General features: G+C 56.0%; 1 protein-coding gene across 5 annotated transcripts in view; it reads right to left on the reverse strand.

Annotated features, from left to right (window-relative positions):
• The window catches only part of TTC28 (tetratricopeptide repeat domain 28), a 563,147-nt gene that overhangs the window by 16,798 nt on the left and 521,470 nt on the right, over positions 1-24,879 (reverse strand). For all 5 annotated transcript variants that reach the window (XM_070475504.1, XM_020876676.2, XM_070475505.1 and 2 more), the window contains 3 exons: positions 16,387-16,527; positions 5,972-6,116; positions 777-956 (listed from right to left, as the gene is read on the reverse strand). In XM_070475504.1, coding sequence (XP_070331605.1) covers positions 777-956; positions 5,972-6,116; positions 16,387-16,527 — 466 coding nt within the window. The remainder of the gene's footprint in view (positions 1-776; positions 957-5,971; positions 6,117-16,386; positions 16,528-24,879) is intronic.

Here is a 24,879-nt window from a genome sequence, read left to right on the forward strand (position 1 = left end):
GAACTGAATCTGTCCCATGTGAAGGATGATCCAGCAACAAAAACAGTCAAAACTAAGCTATCCAAAGCCCATGGGGCAGAAACTGGCCTGGTGGAACCCTGCCAATGGCTAAGGTCAGCGGAGGCTGAGATGGGTCCCCTGCAGGCGCCCGTGTCCAAGCCTGGGGCGGAGTGCCGGGGCAGGAGGGAACCCGGGTCTCAGGGTCCCTGGGCGAGCTGAGAGAAGGGAAGAGGGTTCAGGGCTGGCTCCGAAGGCCCTCTAGTCAGGCAAGCAGGGCCAGGGGTGGCAGTGGGGTGAGCCCTGACCCGCGGGGGCCCACTGTTGCCCCCTCGAGTCCGCAGAGTTCATCCTGTGCTGACTTTCACTGAACGAGACGGGTCCCCTCTCCCCTGAAGGCCACTCATCGTGTTGGTTCTGTCGCCCCGCAGCGCTCTTCTCCACTTGACGCTCATCTCATCTGTCTGCCCTCCCTCCTGCGGCCCCTCCACCGGGTAGATGCAGCGCCCACTCCACGGTCAGCCTGCGAGCGGGTGCGGCCTCGGGGGAGCAACCCACCTCCACAGATGCGTGACCCGCCTCCAGCCCAACTCGGTGCTGTGACTGAGCTCCTGTTCTGGTGTCAGAGCAAAGCAGTGGAGACAGAAAGCACGCCCGGCGCCTCCTGGGTAGCTGAGGGCTGCCCGGCCCAGGAGGCTGCCCCCCGCCTTTAGACGGGCCTGCCCTGAGGTCCCCGCGGCCTCCGGCCATGGCCCAGCTCGCTGGGCAGCCTGACTTACCTTGGCCTGCGGGCCGAGGGAGCGGATGGAGGGGACAGCGATGAGGGCGAAGCGCTCGTACAGGTACTCGTTGGAGGAGCTCCCCTTCAGCAGGGCGAACGGGACGAGGTGCAGGTCCCCCTCCAGGACCAGGACCAGCTGCCGGTGCCGGCCCCCTGGGCCGCTGGCGTGCATCAGGCCCTGCGGGGAGCGCACGCTGACGCCGGTGTATGCCGGCCCACCTCCCTGGCCCCGCCCCGAGGGGCAGGGTGGAGGAGCACGGCCAGCAGGAGACTGGGTCACCCGTCACGGAGGGGGTGTCCCCAGAGATACAGCCCAGCAGGTCATCTGGGTGTCTGCCAAGGGCAGCTGCCCCGAAAGCGCTCTGCAGTCACGGTCACCCGGAGCAGCGTGGAGGGACCTGTCTCACGGCACTGAGGGCTCGGCCGGGGTGGGACCGCTGTCCGCGGATGAGAAGCGAGACCCAGTGTGTGGACAGAGGCTCTGAGACCAGGACGACATCCCTGGAGGAGGAGGTTCCGACTGCAGGGCCTCCGTGTCCCTCCCTGGCCCCGCAGGGCTGTCCCCACCCAGTCCCCTGAGACTGGCGGGGACTCTGATGCTGATAGAGCCCCCGAATCACTCCTGGAAGACTGGGCGGGACCCGAGGAGTGGGCGCACACAGACCAGTCAAGACACCTCACTCTCCAACAGAGCTGCTGCTGGAGACTAAGACTCGATGACTCTGGATAAAGAAAAGCAGGCGACGGCTGTGAAGCCTGGACTGGACACAGGGCGGGTGTGCATAAAGACGAGGTGGGCACAGGAGCCTGCGGGGGAAGGTGCGGGGCCCACAGCCCGCGGGCACCAGGTGCCGGGTGGCCCTGGGCCCTGGGGCGCTGGCTCGGGGAGGGTCACAGCCGGCGCCCTGCCCTCGTCCCTCTGCCACCCGAGCTGCTGCGCACCGGGGGTGAACGCTGGGCTGAGGATGCAGGGGGTGCTCAGCAACCACGACTGAAAGCTACCAGGACCGTATCCAACCAGAAGTGCAAAAGTCCAAATTCAGCCCACTCCACTGTGCTCTCTGAACCACAAACAACAGACCACTGGTTCCCTGGGGAGCCTGAGAAGTGGAGGAATCTGGCTGTGGAAATGCAAAACCAGTGGGCGACCAGAGCCAGAGGGGTCCCCCGGACCCCCAGGGTCCAGTCTCAGCCACGTCAGCTCCAGGGGCTGCTCACGCGCAGGGGCCTCTCTGAGGCCAGGGTGGTGACCACGAGCCCACACAGCCTCGGTGCAGTCAGGCCTCAGCTCCCCCAGAGCCTGCTGGGGTCAGGCTGAGACGGGGTGGTCGAACATCAGCTTGAATCAGCCTACGAGCCCTAACCCAGGGGAGGACGCCGCTTGCCCGGCGGGCGGGCTGGCGTTCTCACCGCTTCTGTGGCCCAGACAGCTGGCTGGTCAGTGCCTCCATTCTTCCTGCTCCTTGTCAGCTGTGGAGGTGCCTCGGGCCTCAAGTGACGTCTGTCCTCATGGGAATGTTACTCCAGAGTCCCCAGCAGAGACCAGACAGCCTGGCGGCACCCACCCTGCAGGCCTGGTGCCCCGTCCACACTCAGGCATCGAGGGCCGGCTGTTCTGTGGACGAGCGTCCCCTGACCGCCTCCAGAGCCCCCCGTCTTCTTACAGACCAGCCATGACCAGGCGGTCGTCTCCCAGGAAGGAGAAGTCGGGTTACCACACCACTCGATTCGTCTTTGTTGCCACGACTCAGCCAAAGCCATGCTCCTCTCCTCACCAAGCCCCTGGCAGAGCCAGACCCCTCCTCCAGCTCTCAGAGGGGAGGCCCTGGGCCGCCCCCAGCTCTGGTGCCTGGGGAGGCCAGGCACTGACCTAACCGACGTGACCGGCAAGCTGGAAGTCGGTTTCTGCAGTCCTGAGCCCGATGACTCCTTAGCCTAAGAGTGGTCTCTGGTCAACAGCAGAGGTGGACGGGGATGACCTCTCCTCCTGCCCAGAAGCATTCGCTCCAACCCCCTGTCCAACTGTCTTGGGTTTGACGACCATAAACCCAGGGAACAGGGGATTTAAATACATGCAAATAAATATAAGAAGGACAAAGACCATAACTAGAACAAGCCCAGAGACTTCCTAAATCACATATAAAGAGTGACTTGACAAATCCTAGGGAATGTTTGCCTCTGATTCTGGTCCTGGATGCTAGCAGCTCCTGGCCCGGGACGTCCAGGCCTCGAGGCCCTGTCTGCTCACAGAGAGGGCGGCCTGGGACCTGCATGCATGAGCGGCTTCATGCGCAGCAGGCCTGTGGCTGCGAGGGGCTCCTGAGGCAAGTCCAGGCTCGGCTGTGAGGCACTCCCCTCCACTCCAGGGTGAATGCCATGGATGCGCACCATGTCTGGTCCCTCTCACACTAACCAGGCGCACTTCTCCTTTGCGTCTGAGACAGGATTTGACTTAATGTTTGCTGATGACTTGTGAGCAGATGGAACGGGGACTCCTCAACAATAACTGGACATGCTCGCCCTGTCCTGACAGCAAAGGACGGCGGGCTTCCAGGAAAGAGCCACGGCGGTGTTTCCCTTCAGCTACATTCAATCAAGTCCTGGTGCAAGCCAGCGGGAAGACGTCATTCTGTTCCACTTTTCATACCATCTGACCTAGGCCCCTAGCAAAGGACTGCGGCTAAACAAGGCAGTTGTTCAAATAATTATAAGCCGCATGTGAAGAGGCTAATAGCTTTAGTCTTGAAAGTCAGTGATTCATAATCTTGGACTTTGGGTTTTGATGTGTATTTTCATTGAAAACATGGAGAAGGCCTGGCTCCATCTGGCAGCTGACAGCGCGGGAGCAGCGGACGGTGTCGCCCTCTAGTGGCCTTGGAGCAGAGTGGGAACGGCCAGCCCACTGATGGAGAGGATGGTCTGGGAGCACAGGGCCGCCGCCTGCCCCGTGTCTCCTCGTGTCCAAGATGCAGTGCGCCCGGCAGTGCCCAGCACGTGTCAGTAAACACTCGTGGGACGAGACCAGCTTCTGAGGGAAGTGTGTTCACTGGACCACAGTGGGTCCCGAGAGATGCTTCCCCATACTGTTCCCTCTAACAGCCTCTAAGAGGTTTCACTCCACGTCTCTTTGGAGGCTGACTGACTCCTTCACTGCGTTCAAACTCCTCAGTCACAAACGAGAACACTTTTAACATCAGGAACTGAACGTTTTCACCCTAAATGCCTCCTTCAAGACGCAACCACACTGCTGAGGGTCACACCTAGTCTCACGCACAGCTCCTGGGCACACACACATCGGGGACCGGAGTTTCCTTCCTATCAGTCCTACAAAGACTGTACAAAGACTGTCATACAAAGTCACTGTTTCAATGCGTTTGGGGCTCGAGTCCATAAATCTTCCCTTTCTGGCACCCTGGAGGAGCACAGAGGTCCAGCCACGAGCAACCACTAATCCCACTGGCAGCTTTTTTATTCTTTAAGTCACAGGGCAAAGTTCTCAGAGAGAGAAATTGTCTAAAAGTCACCAGGCGGATTCAGAAGGGGACCCATAAGGGACAACTCGGTTGAAGCAGCCCCTCCAGAGAGTGGAGATGCTGTGATGGATGAAGGGAGGGGCCGCCCCCCCCCCCAGGACTTCTGCCTTCCATACCAGGAAGAGCCCCTCCAAGCCCTGCCTTCTGGGGCCCAAAGGGGTACATCCTCCAGTGAAACAACTGGCGCTCAGGTTCCGGTCCCCTGAGACACGTCCCTGCACTTGAGATCTGCCCAGATATGAGCCAGGCCCAGCACCTGGCTGGGGGCCAGGGTCAGGGGCTCAGCCTCGGAGCTGCCCCACAGGCCCGGGGGCATCCTTCTGCATCCGAACCTCTAGGAAAGCTCGTGGCTGCCATCCCAGAGCAGTCACAGAGAACCCACTTGCTGACTTAGGTCTTGGGTCTTCTGTTTTGCATCCAGACTAGACCCGAAAGCCAAATGCATCTCTGGACCATGTACCGCCAATAAGCTTTACTAAGTGCCAGCACACGCCAGGCCCCGGGCCAGCCACCGGGACATGGAGACGGCTCTGCTTGGCGGCATGTCCTCAATCGGCCTCCACTGGTGCAGGCACCTGGCCTTTCCCCGGGGCCTGTTACGAACCGGGTGTTTGTCTCTCCCCAGATTCATGCGTTGATGCCTACCCCCTCAGTGATGGTGTTTGGAGGTGGGACCTCTGGGAGATAACTCTGTTTAGATGCAGGCAAGAGCTCCAGGGGGCCCCCTGTGAAGGGGACAGGAGACCTGAGTGTGCTCACTCTTTCTCTCCACCACGCGAGGACACACGAGAAAGTGGCAGTGGCTGTTCTCACGCAAGGAAGCGGGCGGGCCTCCACCAAGAAGCTGACGACGCCAAGCACCCTGACCTGGGACTTCCAGCCCCAGAACTGTGAGAAATCCAGGTCACCCAGTCGGTGGCATTTTGTCACAGCAGCCAGAGCTAACCCACGGTTGCGGGCAACGACATCTGGCGGGCTCATGCACAGCCGTTCAGATTCACGAGATCCCTGAGCCCTTCAGCAGCCCCGCACCCGGTCAGAGAACCGCGTCTGGATGAACAGTGACGGGCAAAGACCAAAGCCACAGAACCCTGTCAGAGGCCGCGCTCAAGCTTCTCAAGAACTCACAAGTACAAGGATGAGTCTGCCGCTGGACCCCGAAGTGGAGTGAGTCCTCCCAGGGCAGGGCCGAGGGGTCTGTTCCCATCAGGAAGTAGCCCCTGGCTTGAAGCTGCTCAGGTGAGACCCTCGGATGAGCAGTGGGCAGGGGAGCTAACATGGGCGCATCTCCCACCCTGACTGCGGAGATAGGGGGATGCATGCTGCCCTGGGCCCCCGGACCTCCCCAGGTCTGAGGAGCATGCTGGAAAGGAGCAGCATCTCATGTGCACCCGAGACTCCAAGGTCGACCCGACCACCAGCTGGGAGACTGGCCAGGGCCCGAACCTGTGTCTGCCCCCTTGGAGCCCAGGACCCCATTTGCGGCCCAGCGGCCCCCTTAGAACAGCGTCCACATGAGTGTCTAGAGGCTGGCTGAGAAGCCCCGTGTCTGGAAAACCCCCACTGTCTCAGGAGCCTGTTCTGTGTCTGGGGCCAGGGGCATGGGGTGCTGAGCAGGAAGTGATGCGTCCTGGCGCCAAGGGGCCGGCCAGGCACTTACCCCTTCCATGGGCGCCACGAGCAGGTCGTACAGGGCGCGGAGCGGCGGCCTGGCGAACGAGCTCTGCCTCCTGGGAAGAGAGGAGGTCCCGTCCTTGACGGGCGACGCGGCATTGCCCACCAGGCTGGTCACGCTCTGGCAGCTCCTGGGGAGAGAAGGGGGGCTGAAGCTGGCAGGAGGCCGCCCTCCCCCTCAGGTACATTCGCAGCACCGTGAGCACAGACACACCGCGGGCGGCCCAGCTGCACACCACATCAACACGGGCTGTGGAGTCTTTCTGCATAATCAAATGTCCCGAAGCGCTGTTCAAAACATTTAATTACATCCTCGTGTGGAGCGACTGGGCAGGCAAACGTGAGGACCATGAGAATTGGGGCAGCCGCCAATCTGCCAGGAAGACAGTGCCCTGAGACCTGTTAGTGTCTGGGGCGGGAGCTGCAGACATGAGGCTCGTGGTGGCTCTGCCAGAGCCCCAGCACAGCCCGAGGGGCAGGTCAGTTCAGGTGTGGCTGCAGGTTCTGTTTTTGTTTTTCATGTACGTTCCATTGTTTCTAGGCAAAATTTTATCAGTACAGATGGTATTTTCAACCCCAAGGCCCCAACTTTCACCCTTGATGTTAGGGGAAGCACACTGACTGAAACCACTTACCCTGGCCAGGTACCACAGTAAACGTTTGCCTGAGTTATTTTATGGCAGGAGGTCCTGGTAAGGAACGCAGAACTAACAAGCTATCGCCAACTGGAAGACTTCGGGAGAGGTCAAAAGGAGATGCCACGTGTCCTCCCACCTCCCAGAATCCTTCTGGCCGGCATCCACCTTGTCTGAGCAATGAATGCACCGGCAGGAAGAACCCCGAGTCAAGCTGGCCAGAGACAGCCCAGAAACTGGCCTCATCGCCATAACCCTAAGACTGCGGGCCGCGCGGCAGAGCCGTCCTCCTGGGCCCCCTTCACTCCCGCTCTCCCCCAGGGCGCCCCTTCCCAATAAAGTCTCTTGCTTGGTCAGCGTGTATGTCTCCTCAGAGAGTTCACTTCTGAGTGTTAGACAAGAGCCCACCCTCGGGCCTGGAAGGGGGTACCCCTTCCTGCACACCGACACAGGATGAGAGCATTCACTGAGTCACTGATTCACGAAGCAAATGTTTCCCGCCAGGCTCTGATGCAGGCAGGCCCTGGGCGGCGAGAGAGGACAAAGGACACGGCCGGGGAGGAGGAGGGATGGCGGCGGGAAACGAGCCCATTCCCTGCAAGGACAGGCTGCCCCTCAAGTCTGGCTAAACCGGCCCTGCAGCCTGGTCGGCGTGGCCTCAGCACAGCCTCCAGTGACAGGCTCCACAGAACCAGCAGACAGTCAGTGGTCCCTCAGCCTTGATTCAGACACTGTGCACGGTTCAGGAGTTTCTGCTACACACTTAGGACCTTAAGACACAGAGCAGGTCTCAGAGCAGACTCAGCTAAGTCAGTGCTCCAGACTGTCACCAAAGGGAAAAGCAGAACACACTCCCGCCCAGCCCCCACCCCCCGGGTCAAGCCAGGGTCCTTGACCATCTAAAGAAATGATGTGAAAAGTTTATTTGCATTTTTGAGACCTGGCTCTATCCCCTGGCCTTCCCCCCACCCTGTGCTGTTCTCAGCAACATCCCAACTCTAAACCCTACGGCCGTGCCAGGCCAGACTGAGAGCACCCCCCGCCCCCACCTGCTCCTATAAGAGAAGGAAGGGTAGAGGACTCGAGGGCCTGAGAGCCCGCTCACGGCGCCTGTCCATCACCCTCACTCAGAAAACATGGAATCACGAGTGACAGGGGCCAGGACACGTCTTTGCCGTCAGAGCCAGTGAAGCACTGATAACCCTGGAGTGACACTCACAGGCTCACTTAATCCCCTGGAATACACCACAAAGAGCATTGCTCCCCTGAAAGAGCGAGCATCAAACTGCCCCCCAGAGGAGACAGTCTGGTGCCACACGTGGCGTCCGTCACGGCTGCGTGTGCCCGTGCACACAGCCTGTGTGACCTCACATCCTCGGGAGCCCGAGTTGCCCCCAGGACAGCTTAGGGGTGGAGCGGGGAGCAGCCAGACGGCAGCACCCTCTCGCTGCACCGCCCTCACTAGACACGTGTCTGCCTGGACTGTGGGCTGGTTACCCCATTCAGGCACCTGGTCTGATTAATCTGGCCAAAGACATCCAGGGGAGTGCCATGTTCCCAGACAACGCTGTGTCCCCAAGTCCTAACGGGGACTGATGGGACACTCCCCAAGGCCCTGAATTTTAAACAGCTCCTACTGGAGTGAGACCAGCTCAGCACCCTGAGCTTCCCTGGGTACCAGGAGACCAGCATAACCAAGCTGTATGGAGTGGGGGCCAGGGGGAGGCAGGAGGAAGTGGGGGGCTATGGGGTGGACAGACCGTTTGCAAAAAGGGTGAATGGTGCAGGATGGGGAGGACAGCAGTGAAGCATCTTCACCTAGAGGTGCTGGGCGTCTCTGCTGATGGGACAGTGAGTGGGGAGGTCTGGGCAGGAGGGCCAAGTGTGCTGAAGGGCCTTTTTATTGAACCTGGGAAGTGCCAGAGGCACTTACCGGGGCCCAGCAACACTAACCCTCTCAACACGCATCACGCCCACGAGGTGCCAGGGTCCACAGAGGGCCTGCCCGAGGGTTCCTGCACTGGGCTGTGGGGAAGGGGGTCCGGGGCACAAGAGACTCTGCTGGTCACACAGAGCGGAGGCCAGGCTCTTGGAAAGAGGACCGCTTGCTGCGGGTTAGCCCGCCTGGGGACAGGGCGGGAAAGGCCACTCCAAGGCCAGGAACAACGTGGGGTGAAGCACCCATGTTGGCAGTGGAACAGCAGGGTGCCGGGGACAGAGCACTGAGGGAAGTGGAGGGGGTGGGGCCGCAGGGTGAGCGGGCTGGGCGGCTTGGCCTCTGGGCTCCGGCCCACGCCCTTCAGCACCAGGCGTGCCTGAACAGAAAAACAACTCCACCAGGCCAGTTCCTTCCAAGGCTGATCAGAGAAAGGCCCCGAGGACTTCACCCTTCCCTGCAGGCCTCCGGCGGGGCTCCAGAACTGGGACCAGGCTAGGACACGGTGCCCCCAGCCCTGGCCAGTTCAGGGGGGAAGCCGGTTGATGTAAGGTCCCTGTCCAGGGCTGGTAAACACATGGCTGGCCGTGGCACTTCAGTGGGGGTTTCGGAGGACACTCTCTGGGCATCTGCACACTTCCAGGGGCAGGTCTCGGGCTAGGAAACCACCCCCCCTCCTGCCTGGGGTCACAGGTGGGAGCAGCGGTTTCCTCACCTCCACATCGATGGCCGGGACAGACTGCAGTCATAGCTCCCTGTGTGTGCGGCTTCTGTTTTTACTACGACATCTGACATTCACAGTGACCTAAGGCCGCTCTCACTGGCCCGCAGCACACGGCCACGGCCCAGAGCCCCCGCTGAGCTGCCCATGTAGGCGCGGGGGCAGATTCGGCCTCGCGGATGTGTCCGCGGTGCCCGGCTCCGAGCCCCGGCCAGAGTGGTTGACAAGTGTGAGCGGGTGTGTGGGATGGCCCGCTCCCTGCTCTCTGCTCCCATTGTCTTGCAATGTCGCCATAGCCAGTGACCCCCCTCGCACTGCGGGCACTCGGCCAGGGCTGGGGCCTCGGTGACTGCACTGCTTCGGTTTCTGCAGCAGCCTGGCTGACTTCTCTCTGCCTCGGCAATCTGGACTCAGACGGGGTAAGGGTGCTTTGACAGGGTGGACGCATCCCCTGTGACAAGCGTGTGAGCTGCGGGAGGGGCCGCACCCCCATCCAGGCTCCAGCCAGGCCCGCCACACCCACATCACCGCTCAGGAGGTGGGGCCGCCCCTCCCCTAGGGATGAAGAGCCCACTTCAGAGAGGCCAGGAGGCTGCCGGGCAGGCAGGGTCAGGGCTCCCACCTGCCGGGGAGCCGTTTTTTGTGTCCCCCCAGCCTTGAGGACACACTGAGCCCCCTGCACTCACCTCTGCTCCCCACCCCTCTTGAGTGGGTCCACAAAGGTGACCTGACCGCGGCGGGCGGCTGCTCCGCGGGCGCAGGAAGGGGGGCTCCCGCGACTCGCAGCCGCGCCGCCACGTGGCTCCAGCAGGGGGCGCCAGCTCGCCGTCCTCGAGGCCTCGTTCGCTGCCGGGGCGCCAGCTGGGCTAACAGCCCAGCCCTCAGCACAGCACAGAGTTTTCTCACACCGCTCCTCGGTCTTTATCAGCTCCTTCCTTAGGTGGTGTTTATTAATCTGCTTCTGGAGAAATACTCGTTTTCTCTGCGGCACGGCCATCTGTGTGCTAACAGGATGGGAGAGGCACTGAGCGGTACCCGGGCCGGGAGGCTGGCAGGCTGGGGGAGCGCCTGGGCTCGGCGCCCTCCGCAGAGCTCTGAGCAGAGGTGTGAGGCGTGAGGCGCCCCGGGGCAGGGAGAGGCCGGGGTGGTTTATGTCTCTGGAACAATGACAAATGCCAGGCGGCCTGGGGAGCACACGCGGCTCGTGAATCTCCCCAGGGATGAAGAGATCTATTCGCCAAGCAGGGGATTTATAACGCACGGCTGCAGAAGACCCTGCGCGCTGGGACGCGCGCCGGCTCTCACGCTGACGCAGCCCCACCAGAGGCCTGCCTGGTGCCCGGGGGCACTGGGGACGCTGCGGGACGCGCACTTGGAAGTCTCGGCCCCAAGTGCCGCTCTCAGCACCAGGCTAGCTGCCCTGGCTTCCAGTCAGGGCCCCATGAAGGAGGGGAGTTGAGAGCACATGCAGAGCCTGCGTGGTGGGACCCCACCCCAACTCACACACATTTCTCAGGCTTTCAGTCAAGAAGGGGAGCTAGGTGAGCAGCAGAAATGGAGGAGGAGGGCTCAGCCCCCCAGAGGTAGGACTAAGCAAGGGCCCCGCCAGGCCCGAACACCCCAGGGACGGGGGTGGCCAGCCTGGCCTTGAGGTCCCATCCATCCCGCCGGTCTCTCCCCAAACCTAAGCTTGGTGCATCCCAGAGACCTGCAAGGACCAGGGCTCCACTTCCACCTGGAGGTCTCTATGCCACGAGAACAGGCCGCCCTCCTCTGAGGAGGGACAGGGACCGGCAGAACACAGGGGAGCAGTGAGCACAGGGGCGATTCTGACAGCAGGGAGGGGCGGGCTGACTGAGGAGGTGCAGGGCGGGGCCCCACCGGTACCTCCCTGCACCTGGAAGTTCTCCACGCTGCTCTCAACTCCCTGCCAGCACTCAGGTCCTTCCCACCTGACCCCGTGCACACATGGCCAAAATGGGAGCTGAGCCAGGAACACTCCCCGGGGGCCCTGCCGTCTTCAGGGCCACAGGAGGGAGGGGGCGTCAGTTGGGGTGGGCCTGGCCGGGCGGACACACACCCGTCCCTGGAAGCCTCCAAACGGAGACTCTAAGCCTGAGGCCCCGAGGCCCAAGGCAGGGGCAGGGCCCCACCGGCTCTCAACAGTCAGGCATCAGGAAGCCGTGAGCCCAGGGCCCGGCGCTACCACAGCCTCAGGCCTTGCGCCCCTCTGGAATGCCCGACAGACAGATGCTGCACTGGGCACCGTCTGCTTGCAGGACGTGCACAGGTCAAGGTGTGCGGGAGTGGGGAGGGAGGGCCCCACAGTGCTGAGCTCCTTCCAGGTGCCGCCCACCTTTGCTCAGACAGCTCCTCTCCTGCCCTGAGGTCTCTATCACAGGTTCTCACTTTCCAGTGGCCAGTTCAGGAGGCTTCCTGTCTGCGCTCACAGCAGCAGGGTCCCAGGCCTTGGGGTCGGGGGTCCTGCTTCTGCTCCTCATGAGCCATACAAGTCCCAAGAGGCCCCAGCCTTCCTCAGGGGGCCTCCTGCCCCACATTCGAGGAGCTGGGAGCGGTGCTGGCAGACGGGGCTGAGCGCCTGCTCCACAGGCATCTGCTGCTTTGACCCACTGGGCTCCTCCTCCCCACCTCGGCCCTGCCCGAGGCTCCACAAAGCCCCTGGGGGCTCTGAACTGTGACCTGAGGGAACAGGAGCTGGCCAGCCTGAGATCTGAACAAGTGCCTGGGTTTTAAGGTACCAGTGGAAAGACTGACGAACCCATTATATTCAAGCAGCCAGTGACTCTCCACCACAAACATCCTCACATGAAGGCTGTCTCCTCAGGGAGGTGAAGGCTGTCAAAGGCTGCATTTTAAGTACTTATTCAATAAGCTGTCGGTGCTGTCTCCCCGCTCCCCTCCCCAGTCACCCAGCGCCCGCTCCCTGACCTCTCCCTCCTCAGGGGGTGGGCTCAGGCAGAGACCCCTGCCCTTCCAGGGACGTGACTCCTCTCAAGTCCAGGGACAAACCTGGGCCGCGTGGGGCTCCTCTTCTCCTGCTCGCGGGCTCTCCCGGGAAGGCTGGGCAACGGCTGGGACACACGTGCCACCAAGGGGCTGGGGACAGCCCTCCCGAGGGACCATGGCGCGGCCCACTCTGCTCTTTGCTCCACAGCCCAGTCTGGGGTGGAGGGCGGGTCACCTAGGAAAACCCGATGCCCAGGCCAGCCTCACACAGGCTTTGCCTGCTGACCCCTTTCAGGGCCCAAGCTGGGCATTGGGGGGATGGGTTCACAATGCACTCAGGGGTGGAGAGCAGAGGTCACTGAGTGTGTGGCCTGCCCCGCTGATGCTAACATAGAAACGCCCTTTCCAAAGGGCCTTGTACCCATGGGTGATCTGTGGGTCCTGTTCCACACAGGACCTGTCACCCCACAAACCTGTGGAGTCTCATTCATTGACAAAGAACCCCCAGAGCCAAGTTAGTGTTTTCCCAGGACTGAAGGCACCACCTCAGAAGTGGTGAGCTCTCGCTCACTGAGGAGTTCAGGCAAAGGCTGTGACCCCCTGGAGGGAGCCTTAGATGGGTGGGATCTGGGAGCTGGAGCTCTGTCTTTGGAGCTGGCGAGACATGGATCCTAACAGTGGCCCTGTCACTGGGCCCATGTGACCCACCCATCAGGAAGGTCCACGTCAGAGCCACACTGACACGGGCGCGCGGGCCATGCGTGGGGGCCTCTCTTTAATCTCTCCCATCTGGTCATGGGAGGCTGGTCCTCCAGGATGGTGGTGCCACCTCTCTTCCCACAGGACCCTTGGTCTTTGTCACTGACTCTCTAGGGGGACCCCGACCAGGTCAAGGAGTCTCGTTTGCCAATTAACCCTTTTGTGGGGGTGATTGGGGTGCTAGCTGGAGGTTGCAGAGCTGAGGGAGGGCTCTGGCCCCATCGTGACACGTCTCTAGAAGGAGGAACCTCGACATGTTGTTGCTCTCTGCTTTGGTTCTAACCACTGACATCTGGGCAATAAGAAAGTCCCTTCCTACCCCCTACCTCACACACACTGCCAGAAGGGGAAAGAGCAAAGACAGTGGCAAGAGCAGTCGGAACCCTTCTGGGATACTGGCCCCAGTGGGTCCTGGCTCGGTGCACCTGCAAGGCCAGGGCACAGCCTGGGACCCAGAATCCTGGAGCAGTAGACAGCATATCCTGTTCCTCTTCCTCTTTTCTGCAGGAAAAGTGATCTGCTGACTGCCCCTAGGTTCAGACACACACACGCGCGCATACCCATACATGCACACCGGCATTCCAGCCTCCAGCATAACTTCTCAAGCGTTCTGCAAAACGAGGGGCAGAGGCCCCTCTGGGCACTGCTGCTCTGCCCAGTGGGGGACCTGAGGGTCAGGTGCTAAGTGAGAGACTCCTTGCTTTTCCTCACTGGCAGTGCCTGCTCTGGGCTCAACACGCAACTGCGTTTTCTGCCAAAGTGCAGAGGCGAGAAGAAATATAGTGGTTGTGGTGACCTCAAGAACAAAGACCAAGCTGTGCAGTGTGTGGAGGGGAGGGGCAGAATTCTAAGGCCAAGTCTCAGCTGACTTGCACCTGCCGCAGCAGCCTCATCCCCAACCAGTCCAGCGAACCACCCGGAACAACAGGGCCAGCAGCCCGTGAATCACAGAGCTGGAGGGCCCTACCGCGGGGCCCTGGCGCTGCTATACCCACGGCTGCTGCCACCTCACCTCCTCGGGCTCAGGGACCAGTGCTCTGCAAGCCCCCACAGTATTGGGGTCTGCAGAAAAGCCACTTCTCAGCCGTCCCAGCCGGTGACACACCAGCCCCACCTCCTGGTCATGAAGGGGCAGAGAGAAAGGCCTGCAGGGACCCCACGAGGTCAGGACAGCTGGGAGATGGACCAGAAACACAGCCCTGCACCTGCTGGGCGGCAGGTCTCCACCCTCCTGGCCTGTGCGTGCCCCTCAGCTGCAAGGGCCGTGGCTGGGCTGGAAGGTGGCAAGCGCCCGCACCATCCTCACCAGGATACCGCTGCTTCTGTGGGTCGCCAGGACGGACGGAGGCCAGCGCCCCCTTCCTGGACTCGCGGCTGACAGCGGAGGCCTGTGGCACCCGGCACCAAAGCTGAAGACGGACTGTCCCCTCCTCCGATCTGCCCCAGAGGCCTCCGGAGGTCAGGACTGGAAAGGCGCGCAGAGAGGTGCAGGAGCTCCATTCCTGGCGTCTTCCTGAGGGCAGGCTCGAGGCTTGAGGCAGGTCAGGCCTGACGAGGGAGCTGGCCAGAGAGTAGCCAGGCAGTGAAGCCACTGTGGGCCTGGCAGCCCCTCCCAGCCTCAGGCTGGCCCATCCTCAGCCTGGCCGCAGGCGCTGACCGCACTGTTTAATGAACCAGTGAGCTAACTGTGGTCCTGGGCTCACTGGACCTACCTCAGAGCTGCTAGGAGTGACAACAAACATTTTCTCAAAGCAAGAAACTCCATGATACAAAATTCACACCCCTTCCTGTCCAGGGATGATGAGGTAGGACCCCGGGTACACCTGGTTTGACCCCTTCCTCGCCCAGCACCCAAGGTCCTGGAGGAGGGGCTCCTGCCCACGGGCGTGCCTGAGATCAGGTGGGCCGCGGACGCCTGACAGCGGCCTCTGGCGTGCACTCTCACACAAGACACAAGGTGGGACAGGAAGAGAAAGGGCGGCTGAGGCCGCAACCTGGGGCGGTCAACAGCGGCTGCACAGGCACATGCACACTCCATCCCTTCCAAAATCTATCCACCCATGTTATCAGGAGAATCCAAGTTTAACAGTTCCTTCCCACTTCACTCAAGACAGCAGAAAGCCAGCACACCTACGCGCCTTCTGCACATTCCAAAGCCTAGCATGTGCTGTTCATACATTAGCTGCTCTAATTCCATGTTAAGGGAACCCTGCAAAGCAGGAAGCTTGTTCCCACTTTAGTGACGAGGAAAAGGCTGACAGTGGTGACGTCACCTGCCGCAGGTCCCACAGCTGACACGCGACAAGGCCAGACCCAAGTCCTGCGGTCTTCACACCCTAGTTTACAGCCAGGGATGGCAGTACTGGCAGAGACCCCAGAGCCTGAGGAGCTGAGGCTGAGGATGGAGCCAGCCTCGACCCCACACCTCCTCGCGTCTGGTCCTGTCCCTTCCAAGAAATCAGAGCCCCGAGCGACACCTGCGAAGGGGACAGGGCCGCAGAGGAAACTGGGAGTGAACCAGCCGGGGTTCTGGCCTCCTGTCAACCAGACGCCAGTCCCTTCAGCTCTGGCTCCTGGCTCCCATCCCATATGACTCACCCCTGGGAAAGTAAACACGCGTCTGTCACCCTGACAGCACAATAATGGGAGGAAACCGGGGCCTGAAGCAGGAGCACACAGGGCCCGGTGGCCCCCTCACAGCGGTCACTCCCACCCGTGCGCCTGCTCCCCCTGCCGCCCTGCAGAGGCAGGGGCCTCAGCGTCCAGGATGTCTTTCTATGGTCTCTCCAAATGTGACTCCCAGGTGCTGCCAACCAGTGACAACGGGACAAGTGCTCTTTAACCCCAACCGCCTCCCCTGTTCATCTGGACACAGCTCGGCTTGCACCCCTGGTGAAAAGACGCAGGGGCGCACCGGCTGGCAATTTCAACCTTGGCTCATCTCAACGCCAAGTACTTTGGTCAAGTAGTGGAGACAGGCCCGGGTGTGGATGGGTTCCTCCCCAGCAATGCTGGCATCTGCTCCCCTGGCCTCCCTCAGCCCCAGGCCAGAAAGGTCCAGGCACAGGGCCTGGCGATGAGCTACTGGCACAAGATGGCCAGGGAGAAAGTGTGTGATGTGGCTCTCTGTGCAGCCTCTCCTGGCGTCTGGGAGATCACCCCGAGGCCATGGGAGGGAGCAGCCGACCATCCCCTGGGCCTCCCACCCAGCCACATGGACAGTCACATCAGGCCAGCTGCGCTTCCTCCCCCGACCTGGAGGGCTACTGTGACCCCAAAGGCCAGAGCACCGCGCTTGCCCCCGGAGACCCCCATCCCACCAGAGCCCACGCAGCTGGAAGGTCACAGAAGCTGCACCACCCAGGAGGCAGGGCCACACGCACCTGTTAAAGAGGTTGTTGCGGCGAACCATCCGGAGAAAGCCAGTGGGGTCGGTGACCGAGTTGAGCCTGTTGTTCATCTCCTCGAACTGCTGGTCCATGATGTCTCCGGCTTCACTCTCGGTCTCGCTGCTAGCACAGGCCCTGCGGGGAAACAGCAGAGAAAGGTGCTGAGTGCTGCAGGCCTGCTCTGAGGCCCTGTCCGAGGCTCCAGCGTGGCCCGGCTCCTCCCGAATCCCCTCGTGCTCCCCTTGCCCCCCTTCTGCTCCCCACAGTCCTCCTGCTCATGTCCAGCACTGCCCCCGGCTGCAAACCCTCTTCAGGAAGGGGCTGCACTCTCTGCATCCAGCCTGTGCCCCACATGGACGGGGTGTGGAATCGCCCCTTGCTGAATGAATGGCACCACTTGCTGTGTCCTGCTGGCCAGTGGGCACTCTGCCAGCACAGGGCTTGGGCGAGTGCGCGGTGTGGCAGGAGCTCTGGTCCACTCCAGCTCAGAACCAGTAACTAAGCACCTGCCTGTGCCAGGCGCCACACCCGGCAGGGGATGCGCAGCCCCTAAAGGCACTTTTCCCGACGAGGACACAGACATGCCCAAGAGTGGTGGCAAGGCCAGGCAGAGGGGGACTGCTGAAATGAAGGCTTGAGAAACACGGCTGATTGAAGCCCATTCCAAGGTCAGCATGAAGATGTTATAAGTTTTGAATTACTAAATTTGTATTTCCCCTATGACAGACTGCGAAAGAGCATCTCACTATGGGTTTTAAATAAACAGAAGTACTCAGGACTTCCTTGATTCACCAGTCTGAGTAAAATAAGAGAGGGCATATTAAACGTAAAAGCCGTGCCCCGTGGCCCTGACAGACCAAGCACAAGCAGCTCGAGTGGTCGCAGACATGTCGAGGGAGTGCTGGCCATCCCCAGTCCCACCGCGACCCCGGCCACCGCACCTGGGGCTCAGCAAAGGCCGCTCCCTGTGTGGGGCCCCGCCTTCCTTCAGTGCCCGTTGCTTCCAGACTCTGGAAATGCAGTGACGTCTGCTCACAGGCGACTCCCAGCCCCCACGACAACTGTGTGTAAGGCTCCTGCTGCCTAAGGAGCAGGTGGAGGGTAGAGAGCACTGGAGGCACAGCCTTCAGCCAGGAGGACCAGCCAGGTAAGCTGCTCACGTGCAGGAGAAGTAGAACCTGGGAAGGGACAGACCCACTGCCAGAGAGAAGAGCTCGGCGCACTGAGACTCAGGCTGAGGGTGAGCACAGCCTGCCTCGAACAGCCAGGCCGGTGAGCCCCTGGCGTCTGGATCACGGGACAGAGAAGGGGAGGACTTCCCCCCGGGTCATCCTGGGGCCAACGAGATGCAGCGTGTGATGCCACTTAGTAAACCTGAAGGCTCTACCTGAGCGTCAGCCCAGATGAGAGGGTCCATTTTAGGTGTCAACTTGAGCAGGCCCCGGGGTGCCCGGCACAGCGTTCCTCTGGGTGTGCCTGTGAGGGCATTTCCGGGTGAGATTAACGTCGGAATCTAGACTGAGGAAAGCAAACTGCCCTCCCCGGCTCAGTGGGCCCCGTCCAACCAGCTGAGCATCTGAACCGGAGGAGAACAGGAGAGGGGCCTCCCCACCCGCCTCCCCGGAGCTGGGGTGGGGCGCTTCCCACCTCAGACGTGGACACCCCATAGCTTACACCACTGGCTCTCCATCTCTGGCTCACCAACAACAAACCTGGGGCGTCTCAGCCTTCACAACTGTGTGAGCCAGCTCCCCACAACAAAGCCCGTGTGCAAGTGTGCCTGTCGGTCCTGTCTCTCTGGAGAGCCTGGCGTGAGGCGCCGGAGCCCTACTCAGCCGTGCTCCTTGGAGAAGGTCACACCAACGCCCCACCACTGGGAGGGGGTCCCAGGAGCTGAGCCCCAGAGAAGTGCTGGGAGACGGACAGCTTTCAGAGATGGCAAAGAGGTGTGATCTCTGAGCCAGCTACCCTCCTTCATCCCAGAACCACACCAATGGCTGATCAAGGCATTACTAGCCCGACTTCCTCCCGGCCCCCACAACTAAACCCGGCCCTTCAAACCCAGCACACTGCCTGGCACACAGCAGGTGTACAAGAAAGAATGGCTCAACGATGCCAGCACCAGAGAGCATCTTACAACATGCAGGGTATTTCTGGCCAGATGTGATTTCATCTGTACAGCAAGCCTGTGAGGCAGCTCTCCTCATCTCCTCTAGGCCTGGAGAAGCTGAGGAGCTAGCCTAGGAGCACTCAGCGGTGGAGCCAGGCCTGACTCCCGTCCTTCCCCCTCTGAGGTTCCAAGCCTCTCGCACATTCCATCTCTCTCTGCTGGGCTTTGACAGGGGAGGGAGGGAATGAAGACAGGAAACAAGACGAACCAGGAAACTTCCGAGCACCTAAACAAATCACCCTGCCTCCACCCGGCTGGAGAGCAGGGAACGAAGCTTTATTCCTCCTGCCACCCCACGGGTGTCAGTCGACCAGGCCAGCAGCTGAAGGTTGAAAATGCTCCCTCGGGAGCTCAGGGCCCTTCATGGAGACCCTGGTAAATATCACTCAACAAGCTCTTCTGTCCAGGGACACATTTATCATCTGAACATGACAGCCTGCTCGGAGCTGAGAAATCTGCTTGTCACTCGGTGCTTTGCAAAGGGGAGAAGAATCGACTGCACTGGCATCAGCCTCCATTATCTTGCAGCTCTGCCCTCCCTGTCAGCTGCAGATGGAGCCCTCAGAATCTCATGCTTAATGCAGTTGTTTCCTATTTCCTGACCCTTCAGAGTATTAACACCAAAGGGGAAAACAAACAGGTGATGTCACAGATAAGGGAATCTCCCATTTACAAAGCGAGCCTCATCTGTACGGCAGGGAGTCCAAGTGCCTTGCCATCAGTGGTTGTCATATCACAATCACAGCCCTCTCATCTCTCTAAGAGACTTTCTAGAGATGGCACAGCAGCTGGTCTGGTTCCATTCACTTTGATCCAACAAGGATTACTATCTGAGATCTACATGCAAGAGCCACAGAGGCCAGACAGAAGATAGTAACATGCTTTCAAGGTATAATACATCCAGTATGACCAGTGACCACTGGCTAAGGTGGGTTAAGAAGGAGGCAGGAGGGTGTCAGCCTGGAGTCAAGGAAGGGAGGGTGCGAGAGCCCTCTGGAATCCCCGGAATCTGAGAGGCACTGGAAGGACAGCTTAGACAGGAAGGGACTGGGGTGGTGTGTGGGAATCGGGGGATGGAATGGTATGAGAAGGCATGGAAGTAAAAGAGTGGGGGGCTCTCTGGGGCCCAGGGACTAGCCCTGGTGAGCTGGAGGAGATGGTAAGAGTGGCGGAGAGAAAGGAGAGAGAGGGGGAGAGCCTTGAACCTGGAAGGCAGTGGAGAGCTGTCAGTCCAGGCTTCTGGTGGGCTCAGGGCGGTTGTCTGAGAGGCAGTCAACTGACCCAGAGTGGAGAACATGGACTACACGGGGCGGAGAGAGAAAATCAGGTGGCTTTCAGCAGCACTGCTCAGAAGCAGCCCTGAAGGCCCAGGGCCAAGCCCGAAGGAGACTGTTGTCCCCTCACACCTACTGGGAGCCCAATTCTCAGGAGTCACTGCTGTGTTAATACATCAATGTGCCTGGGTCTCAACACCCCCAGTGAGGCAAGCTTTCTCCAGCCCTCAGGCTTGGAGATCTGGGTAGCAGCTCCCTCCTCCCCCAAATCCCGTCTCCCTCCCTATAAATGGACATTCCCGGCCACGACCCCTGACCCCACGTTCCTGGTTCCTCCTCATTATGTGCTCTCTACTGTCACCAACAGGGGTTCTGCTTGTCCTGTGGTTGGGCCAGCTTAACTCATGAGTCTAGATGTGTAAACTAGGGTGGCAAGGTGGTGAATGAGAAAGTGAGAACTATCAGGAAAATACTACCAGACAGAGAACTTGTTTGCCTGAAACTCACTGAAGGAAAAGGATAAAAGACAACTAGCAGTTAATTTATAGCAGATGAGCCCGTGGTGGCAAACAAAGAAACTGAAAATAGGAGCTGGTCTTCAGTGGAAGAGGAATGGGTTTAGTTTGGACATGCTGAACATGCAGACAGGACTCTGTGTTGGTGATGTCAACTGTGCAGATACTGACTCTATTATTGAGATGGTCTTCATTCCAAAAGGGCTGGAGACTTAGAAATTCATGTCTGGTGCTAAAGACAGAGCTTGGGACCAATTGATTGATAGCTCATTCATTTATTTACCCAATAAATATTATTAAATATTTGTTATAAATATCCTGCTATGCCAGGTTCTAGTTCCAGGTAAAATGGAGTAAGCACATAGCACTCCATCTTTCTCAATGAATATAACTACACACTCTGTTGGACTGCATGGAATAGGATATCTGAGGAACATGAAGAGTTAATATCAGGCAAACGTGGGAAGAAGACCAGAATTCAAAATGGCACCAAATCACAACGGAACATCACACTCTTTGTCTCTGCAGAATCCATCAGACAACTCTCTGCAGCTCCCCCTTCTCTGTAGCCCCCCTTCTCTGCAGAAGTGGGCATCAGCATGAACAGAGACCTGCAGGAGAAACTGTCTATTTCCAGCTCAGAGAGAACAGAGAAAACCCCCCATTTCTCTTATTCTCTCATCTCTGTTCTCATGTTACAGGCCACAAACATTCCTATCAATTGACCTACTCTAAAATAATCGCTAATGGAAGAAGAAAAATGACATAAGAAAGCATCAGGAACATCAAGAAAGAAGGGAGAGTAATATAAATATCAAATGTCTGAGTAAATATAATAGACTATTCTTCTCCTCACACTGTCTCCTGGAGTTTTCACATAAGTAGATGTAGTATATAAGACAAGTGCAAGATGGGGGGGGGCGGGGAGGGGTGGGGGGTTGTGTGGTGGTAGAGGTTCCCATATGGTGATGAGACTTTTACATTTCATTCAAATTAATAAAGTATCAATAGCAAGTAAACTGCAAACTATAAAAAGTATATATGTATTATAATCTCTAGAATAATTATTTTAAAAGTTATAAAAGAGACAGTCAAAGAAATAAGAGATAAATTAAAATGAATTTTTAAAAAGTTCAAAACTCCAAAATAAGGCAGGAATAGGGAAATAAGAGGAATAAAAAGCAAAGAACCAACAGAAAACAAATATTCAAATATTGATATGACATACATAAACCCACACATATCAATAATTATATTAAACATAAATGGTCTAAATATAGGAGCTGACAGAATGGAATTTAAAAATAATCTAATTAAATGCTTCTACAAGAAAGTCTCCTCAAATATAATGATATTAGAAGGAGTAAAGTAAAAGGCAAAGAGAGAGACCATGCAAATATTATTCCAAAACAAAGCTGGAGTGCTTATGTTAGCAAGTAGACTTGTATACAAGTAGACTTCAAAGCAAAGAAAATTACCAGGGATAAAGAGGGACATTACACAATGATAAAAAGGCCAATTCATCAGGAATGCACAACGGTTCTAAATGTGTTTTCACCTTTCAACAGAGCTTCAAAATATATGATGCAAAAAGTGACAGAACTGAAAAGAGAGGTGCATAAATTGAGACTTCAATGCTCCTTTCTCAGTAGTTGACAGAATTGGTACACAGAAAATCAATAAGATACAAAAGAACTTAACAATACCATCAACTAATTGAATATAACTGACATTCAGAGAAAACTCCACCCAACAAAAGTTCAATACATATTCTTGTCAAATTCATAGTGAGTATTCCCCAAGATAGACCATATCCTCAGTCACAAAACAAACCTTAACAGTTTTTTAAAAATTGAAATCATGCAAAATAAGTTCTTCACCCACCATGGATTTAGATTTGAAAGTAAAAAAACAACAGGAAAGTCTCCAAATTCTTGGAAACCGAACAACTCACTTCTAAATAACTGTTATACAAGAAGTCTTAAGTGAAATTAGGAAAATATTTTGAGTTGAACAAAATTCTAAGTACAACATAAAATTTGTGGGACATAAATAAAGACTTAGAGATACATTTATAGCCCTAAATGCTTATATTAAAAAAGAAAGGACTGGGACTTCCCTGGTGGTCCAGTGGTTAAGAATCCACCTTCCAATGCAGGGGGCGTGAGTAAGACCCCTCATCAGGGAACTGAAATCCCATATACCATGGGACAACTAAGCTTGCATACTGCAGTTAGAGAGCCCACATGCTGTGACTAAAGAAGCCCATGTGCTCTAGAGCCTGTGCTCTGCAACAAGAGATGCCTGCATGCCACAACAAAGAGGCCATGCAGCCAAAAGTTTTATAAAAGGTGTTGTGGGGCAGGGGCTGAAATGACAAGAAGGTGGATGCACCAATACTCATGTCACACAAAGGCTATAAGGAAAGACAAAGGACATCATACAATAAAAAGATTAATACAAGAAGAGAATATTACACTCATTAACATATATGTTCCCAATATAGGAGTGCCTAAATGCATAAAACAAATACTAACAGACCCAAAGGGAGAAACTGATGGGAATATAATAATAATAGAAGACCTTAACACCTCACTGACATCAATGGACAGATCTTCCAGACAGAAAACCAATAAGGCAACAGAGATCCTAAATGACACAATAGAACAGTTAGACTTGATTGATATTTTCAGATATTACATCCAAAAGCTCAGAATACACATTCTTTTCAAGCATACCTGGAACATCTTCTATGGTAGACCACATACTGGGACACAGAACAAGCCTCAACAAATTTAAGAGGATAGAATTATTTCTACAATCTTTTGTGACCACTACAGCATGAAACTACATGGAAAGAAAAGACAAAAATAAGAAAAAATGATTATATGGAAACTAAACAACATGTTACTAAAAAAACCAATCAGTCAACAATGAAATCAAATAGGAAATTAAAAAATACCTCAAGACAATGACAATAAAACATAACCATACAAAATCTATGTGATGCAGCAAAAGCAGTTCTAAGAAGGAAGTCCATAGCAATATAGGCCTTCCTCAAAAAACAAGAAAAATCTCAAATAAACAACTTAACCTACCATCTGAAAGAAATAGAAAAAGAAGAACAAACAGAACCTAAAGTCAGCAGAAGGAAAGAAATAATAAAGATCATAAAGGAAGTAAAAGAGATAAAATAACAATTTAAAAAATCAATAAAACCAAGAGCTGACTTTTTGAAAGGATAGACAAAATTGACAAGCCTCTGGCAAGGCTCACCAAGAAGAAAAGAGCAAGGACCCAATAAGCAAGATAAAAAATGAAAGAGGAGAAATAACAACAGATACTTCAGAAATACAAAAAAAGAAGAGAATACTATGAAAAATCACACACCACCAAATTGGACAATCTAAAAGGAATGGAAAAGTTTCTAGGAACGTACAGCCTACCAAAAGTGAATCAAGAAGAAATAGATCATCTGAACGGACCAATCCCTATTAGTGAAACAGAATCTGCAATAAATTTTTTAAAATCTCACTGAAAACAAAAGTCCAAGACTGGATGGTTTCACAGGGGAATTCCACTAAATATATAAATAACTTACACCAATCCTTCTCAAACTCTTCTAAAAGACTGAAGAGGAGGAAACACTCCCAAAGTCATTCTATGAAGCCACAATCACCCTGATACCAAAACCAACACTACCAGAAAAGAAAATTACATGCCAATATCTTTGATGAATATAGATGCAAAAATCCTCAACAAAATATTAGCACACCAAATACAACAACACATAAAAGGATCATACACCATGACCAAGCTGGTTCATTCCAAGGTCACAAGGATGATTCAACATATGCAAATCAATGTGGTACACCACCACAATAAAAGAGAAAAACCATATGACCATTCAATAGATGCAGAAAAAGCATTTGAAAAAATTCTTCATTTATTCATTATAAAAAAATTCTTACCAAGGTGGGTATAGAGGGAACATATCGCAACATAATAAAAGCTATTTATGACAAACCGACAGCCAATATAACAGTAAATGGTGAAAAGCTGAACACTTTCCCACTAAAATCTGGAACAAGACAAGGATGCCCACTCTCACCACTTATGTTCAACCTTATATTGGAAGTCTTAGCTACAGCAATCCGGACCAAAAAAAAGAAATAAAATTGAAGGGATGAGGTAAAACTGTCATCATATGCAGATGATGTGATGCTCTAGATAGAAAATCCTAAAGACTCCACACAAAAATTACTAAAACTGATAAACAAATTCATCAAGGTAGCAGGTTACAAGATTAACATACAGAACTCTGTTGCACTTCTCTACGCTAATGATGAAATATCAGAAAGACAAAGAAAAAAAAATCCCTTTTAAAATTGTATCAAAAAAAAATCAAACAAAAACACCTAGGAATAAACCTGACCAAAGAGGTAAAAGACAGATATGCTGAGAACTATGAGACGCTGATAAAGGAAATTGAAGATGATTCAAAAAAATGTAAAGATATCCCACACTC

The sequence above is a fragment of the Odocoileus virginianus genome, chromosome 12 (assembly GCF_023699985.2).
Source record: "Odocoileus virginianus isolate 20LAN1187 ecotype Illinois chromosome 12, Ovbor_1.2, whole genome shotgun sequence".
NCBI lineage: Eukaryota > Metazoa > Chordata > Mammalia > Artiodactyla > Cervidae > Odocoileus > Odocoileus virginianus.